Source organism: Bison bison, unplaced genomic scaffold (genome assembly GCF_000754665.1).
Source record: "Bison bison bison isolate TAMUID 2011002044 unplaced genomic scaffold, Bison_UMD1.0 scf7180017864229, whole genome shotgun sequence".
Lineage (NCBI taxonomy): Eukaryota > Metazoa > Chordata > Mammalia > Artiodactyla > Bovidae > Bison > Bison bison.
In genome coordinates, this window is record NW_011494801.1 from 1,585,777 (window position 1) to 1,592,237 (window position 6,461).

Here is a 6,461-nt window from a genome sequence, read left to right on the forward strand (position 1 = left end):
GCACCGAGTGAGTCCTAACCACTGGACCACCATGGAATTTCCTCCTATTACATTCACTCTTCATTCACTCTTAAGTGAAGCCATGTGTTAAGTTTAAAAATGGGATTCCATCAGAAATAATATATGTCACCTCTGAATTGAGATGGTTAGATATCTTCACCACCTTCTCCTTTCACAGGAAAACAAATTCATTGTGGAGATCTAAGGGATAGCAAACCCACAACACAGATGGAGCCTGGGTCCCTGACTGACTGTGAACAAGGCTCATTGTCAAAATGCTCACTGGATCATTACGTGGACAGAAAAAAGCTATCATTCTATTGTGTGAACCCACTGAAATAGTGGGGTTTGTTTTAGATGATAACACAATCATAATTTACTACAAGTATCCTGGAGGAGGGCATGGCAACCCACTCCAGTATTCTCGCCTGGAGAATCCCCATGATCAGAGGAACCTGGCAGGCTGCAGCCCATGGGGTCACAAAGAGTCACACACTGAAGTGACTAAGCACAACTCAAAGTATAAATTAATAATGCTGAAGAAAATGATGTCAGCTTCTAACAGAGAAATTGACATTTAATGGAATACCCCCAAAAGGGGAATAACTTAAGGGCAGAGAGCCTTGAATTTAAAACCTTCAGTCTATCCAGACTGCAATAGGTTAGAAAATTCCATAAAGATCTTAAAACAGAAAACAAATGAGGATTGTTGAATCCAGCCACTTCTCCATTCGAGGAGATGGAACAATCCTAGAGAGTAGAAGGGACTTGTCTCAGATCTGTTAGTGATATAAGTCTCCGGACTCCAAGATAAATGCATTACTCCACAGATCTTTCAATTTATAAAATGCAGTCTGAGTATCTACTACCACCTTCTTCTGAAAGCCTTCTGTGCCTTTGCCCCTTAGAGTTAGTGCCCAAACTTGTGTGTCCAATGGCCCCAATCAGCCTCTATCATCATCCTTTATCATACTGTATAAGGACTGATTTGTCCACCTCTCCTCGTCTGCTGTCTGGCTTCCCTGATAGCTCAGTTGGTAAAGAATCTGCCTGCAATGCAGGAGACCCCGGTTCCATTCCTGGGGTGGGACGATCCTCTGGAGAAGGGATGGGCTACCCACTCCAGTATTCTTGGGCTTCCTTGGTGGCTCAGCTAGTAAAGAATCTGCTGCAATGTGCAAGACCTGAGTTTGATCCCTGAGTTCGGAAGATCCCTGGAGAAGGGAAAGGCTACCCACTCCAGTATTCTGGCCTGGAGAATTCCATGGACTGTATAGTCCATGGGGTTGCAAAGAATCAGACAGGACTGAGAGACTTTCACTTTCCTAGTCTGCCATCCAGTTCATCTCTGGTGAATAGAAGCTGAATAAACTGAATTATGCCTTTATCCCCCTACTCCTCTAAAACTTTCTTGTTAGAGTTACCAGTAAAAACAAGTTGCCAGATCCAAACATTACATCTTTGTCTGCATCTCATTATACCTCTTGGCAGTATTTGCAACAACTGACCTCTCCTTGCTTTTACCAGCTTCTGTAACACCCATTCCCTTGCTTTCTTTCCTCAATGGCTGCCCATTTTGCTGGCTCCTTCTGCTCTATCGATGTGCCTAGAACAACCTCTGGCACATAGAAGAAACTCAATAAATATTTACTAAATGAGTAAATGAAATGTTGAATGAGAAAATCGCATATTGAGAAGATCAAAGGGATAAGAGGAGTGGTCCCTAAAGAATTAGGTAGAGTAGGTGCAAGGAAAGAACCCAGGAGGGAGCCCGTGGGCTGTCCATCCTTAGATGGATCAAAACTTAGAAAATAAGTTTTTAGGAAGGAGAGAGAATTGAAAAGGGAATCAACTTCACTGATTCATACCTAGTGCTGTGTTCTTGAAACTCGTATGATATTAACATGCCCTTCTCCAATATTACTTAAAAGCATACCTCACACTTAGGGGAGATTTGGAGATCACAAATGTCTTTGTTTTTGTCTTTCAGCCAAGACTGAAACAGGATATTATAGCAAAGACATTGCAAAAAGAAAATTTCATAAAAACTCTAGGAAAAATAAACTTTTTTTAAGAAATCTATTCACAGTATATTACTTAGTTCTATAACAGCAGTTACATAGTCTTAATAATGTAGATACTTGATTCATTTATCTAATGATAGTGCTATAACAACATTGGGAGAGAGGTGCCCAAGAGTGGTGTAATAAAGTTAGATTTTCACCTACCATAGCAAGACTAAAACAGGTGATGTCAGAATTTGATTTTTTAAAAAGCAGCATTAACATATCACTTAGCATATGGAGGTAATGACTAGAAAGAAGAGCTAAGTTAAAAATATTTCCCCTTGTGACTGCCCTCATTGTCCAGCAGTTAAGACTTCGCCTTCCAAAGCAGGGGGTACAGGTTCCATCCCTGGTTGGGGAGCTAAGATCCCACATGCCTCAAGGCCAACAAAACCAACATAAGCAATATTGTAACAAATTCAATAAAAGACTTTAAAAATTTTGTTGCTATTCAGTGGCTAAGTCCTCTCTGACTTTTTGTGACCCCATGGACTGCAGCACACCAGGCTTCCCTGTCCTTCACAATCTCCCAGATTTTGCTCAAACTCATGTTCATTGAGTTGGTGATGCCATCCGACCATCTCATCCTCTGTCGCCCCCTTCTCCTCCTTCCCTCAATCTTTCCCAGCATCAAGGTTTCTTCCAATGAGTCGGTTCTTTGCATCACGTGGACAAAGTATTGGAGCTTAGCATCACTGATGTCCTTTTGATGAATATTCAGGGTGATTTCCTTTAGGATTGACTGGTTTGATCTCCTTGCACTCCAAGGACTCTCAAGAGTCCTCTCCAGCACCACAATTTGAAAGCATCAATTCTTTGGTGCTCAACCTTCTTTATGGTCCAACTTTCACATCCATATATAACCACTGAAAATGGTCCACACCAAAAAAATAAAAAAAATCTTAAAAAAAAAAAAAATGAGAAGAACTACTGAACATACGAATGCAGGACAGTAGGTCTTGGGACTATTGTTTTTATGGTAAAACTTTCAGGAAATCTAAAAAATGTCTTTAAAGATATCTAGTTGATACCCTTCTAAATAGGTGAAAAATTCTGATAAGGGAAATAGTTGAGCCCTAGCCTCACTCAGCTGAAGGTGCTGATGAATGGACATCAGCAGACATTTCTCAGAGACATCCCAACATATATGCTCCGGAGTGAAAGTTATGGTACATTGGAGAACCTGAAATAACTCAAGTTGTTCTCTCTGGTGGCCCTAGCCAGCCTGCTGAAGACCAGCTCTGCTCCAATTGACCTGTCTGCTAGCTGCCAGCTGATTTTACTCCTCACCAAACAAGTAAATTAATTAAAACATACATATTTATATTATATATGTATTTGTAAAATAAGACTCACTGATTCCAGAGAGTCTGGAGTATTCTTTCCCTTTTATCTGTCAGTCAACTCTTTACTATGAATACTTTCGCTGGTGCTTTGACTGTAGCCCTACGCTGGGACTCTTCACTGAAGCTACCTTGATCTGGTCATGTATCTTCTTTAGCTCTCCATTGCCTGCTCTCTTAATGTTTGTTTTATTCCAGCAGTCCACTACTAGGGGTCTTCTCACACTCTTAGGGGTACTCTTAGGAGCAACTTAAAGTGGCAGCAGGCTGACTTTTTCTCCCAGGTGAGTTATATCTGATTTATGGGATAAATAAATCCTTTCCCAAACTCTGGGAGGGCAGGTTGATCCTGTTTCAGCCACAGGGTGCTTTGGCTTCATTAGGTATGAGGTTTTCTGTGTCCTCAAACCAATTTCAAAGGAGACACCTTCCTAGGGTTGGGGTGATGAAGGAAGTTACCCACTTGGGGGTACACAGTTACTCCTCAGTTCTTGCCAAATCTCCCCACAAATCCTAGCCTTCTCCACACTCTTCCTCATTTCATATCTTGAATGTGGATGAAGGATCCAAGATAATAACTGATACTCAACTATTTCCTTTGTATATTTTATTTGTCTGTACATTCATCTATTTGCCTCACTTTGGATTGCAACATTCATTGTATCTAGGTACTTGGTACAAATTTTAACATCATGAATCCCTGTCCTGAACCCAAGCCCTCTTTTCTGGGACCCTGACCTGTTTAGTCCTGGCTAATTCTCTCCCACTCATGCTCCTTTTCTACTGGAACCTTGTTTCAAACTACACAGAGAAACAGCATTCTTATCTGCCAAGAAACATTACTCCCTCTTGGGTCATGCTCCCCTCCTTGGGTTCCACCCCTTGATGTGATTGTCTGTTTTACCCCTTTGGAAATTATAATTTGAGCTCCGGTCATACCTCATTTCTACCAGAGTCCTTATCCCCATATCCATCCTGACAGTCTCACAGTGAGATTGGTTCTGCCAACTCAGTTGCAGGTACACTCCTCAACTCTCCCTGCCTCACTGACCTACACTGCTTAAGTCTCATCATTTGTGGTGTCTGAGCCAGAAGAGGACTTGAAACCCTCATGGTCTAGATCTACTCCTTATAGGTCTTGCCTTTGTTTTCCCCAGGAATAATTAGGACTAATTAGGAATGAAAAAAGTTTACTTCGAAATCCATGGGACTTAGCCATCTTCCTAATGGTATCCAAGTCCAAGGTGTTGAGCCGGATATCCACTGCGAAGTGATGAAAGGGGACGAAGTCTCCACTTCGGCAGGGCTCACACCTGTGGGCGTTTTCTTCCAGAAAGCGGGCGCATTTCAAGTGCATCGCTTTCTTCTGGTCCTTCAACCACAGCTCATAGGCTGTTTTCTGCATCACTGGGCTGCAGAATCGAATGATGTGGCACTGAATCACCTCACTTTCCAGCTCACGGAGCTGTTCCTCCTCACCATGGTCTAGAGAAGACAGAGACACCATGGAAAATAAGTCAGCCTCTGCTACAAAACACAGATCCATTCCTTTATCAAAATGTGCCTTAAACTGAAGGAACTATGATTCATTTCCAGGCTCTACTCACCCATTCCTTCAATGAGCGGCTTCAGAGAAAGGGATCGATAATTCACCTCAAATGAAGCTGCGTTCTTTTCTAGGGCCATTCGGAGCTCCTTGCCATTCTGGAAACAATCAAAGATGTTGGATTCCACAAGGGTTGCCAGGGCATTGATCATCATCTTCATGTCCCAACAAGGGAGAATCTCAAACAACAGCTCTGTAGTGAAAGTTAGGCCAATGATGGCAGCACATCTCACCAACATCTGATGGGACAGGCTCATGCTATCCAGCTGGACCAGAGAGATTTCTGCAGGTAGAAAGCCACACAAATTGGGAATTAGTCATCTGTCTTTATCAAATGCATTCTAGAGATGGAAAACTGTCCAGCTCTACAGTTCCTGTTCATAAAACTATACCCAGTTGAGCTAAGCCAAAAGAAGTATTTGCTTAGTACCTACTTAGCAGATAGCACTCAGGAGTACAAAAGATGGAGATGCTATGACCTAAAAATATGCATGTCCCATTGGCCACGGCAATAAGATCAATTTCAAGGTGTTCTGATTTGGTGTTAAAATGTGACAGGGGTGTGTGAGGAGAGGAGAGGTCATGGGAGGCCACAGTGGTCAGAAGGGGCAGGACCCAGGAATTCCCTGTCAGTTCCGTGGTTAGGTCTCCAGGCTTTCACTGCCAAAAGCCTGGGTTCAAGCCCTGGTTGGGGAATTAAGATTCTACAAACTGCACAGTGCAGCCAAGAAAATAAAAAGGAGCAGGGCGTGACTTCCATGTTCTGTGCTGACTTCTCCAGTGGGTCAGTCTCTATCTTTTTCACTAGCTACCCTATCTTCTTCACTAGCTACCCTATCTACTTCGCTAGCTACCCTGGAACTTCCTGGCAATAAAATTTCTCTTATCTGCTCCAGCATTCATTTATTCTTGTGACAGTTCAGTTCAGTCGCTCTGTCCAACTCTTTGCAACCCCATGAATTGCAGTACACCAGGCCTCCCTGTCCATCACCAACTCCGGGAGTTCACTCAGACTCACGTCCATCGAGTCAGTGATGCCATCCAGCCATCTCATCCTCTGTCGTCCCCTTCTCCTCCTGCCCCCAATCCCTCCCAGCATGAGTCTTTTCCAATGAGTCAACTCTTTGCATGAGGTGGCCAAAGTACTGGAGTTTCAGCTTTAGCATCATTCCTTCCAAAGAAATCCCAGGGCTGATCTCCTTCAGAATGGACTGGTTGGATCTCCTTGCAGTCCAAGGGACTCTCAAGAGTCTTCTCCAACACCACAGTTTAAAAGCATCAATTCTTCGGCACTCAGCTTTCTTCAGTCCAACTCTCACATCCATACATGACCACAGGAAAAACCATAGCCTTGACTAGACAGACCTTTGGTGGCAAAGTAATGTCTCTGCTTTTCAATATGCTGTCTAGGTTGGTCATAATTTTTCTTCCAAGGAGTAAGTGTCT

General features: G+C 42.9%; 1 protein-coding gene across 1 annotated transcript in view; it reads right to left on the reverse strand.

Annotated features, from left to right (window-relative positions):
- Nucleotides 1-6,461, reverse strand: part of ADCY10 (adenylate cyclase 10 (soluble)) — an 80,927-nt gene that overhangs the window by 23,347 nt on the left and 51,119 nt on the right. Inside the window, exons 19-20 of the mRNA XM_010846010.1 lie at nucleotides 5,017-5,298; nucleotides 4,604-4,894 (exon numbers count right to left, since the gene is read on the reverse strand). Coding sequence (XP_010844312.1) covers nucleotides 4,604-4,894; nucleotides 5,017-5,298 — 573 coding nt within the window. The remainder of the gene's footprint in view (nucleotides 1-4,603; nucleotides 4,895-5,016; nucleotides 5,299-6,461) is intronic.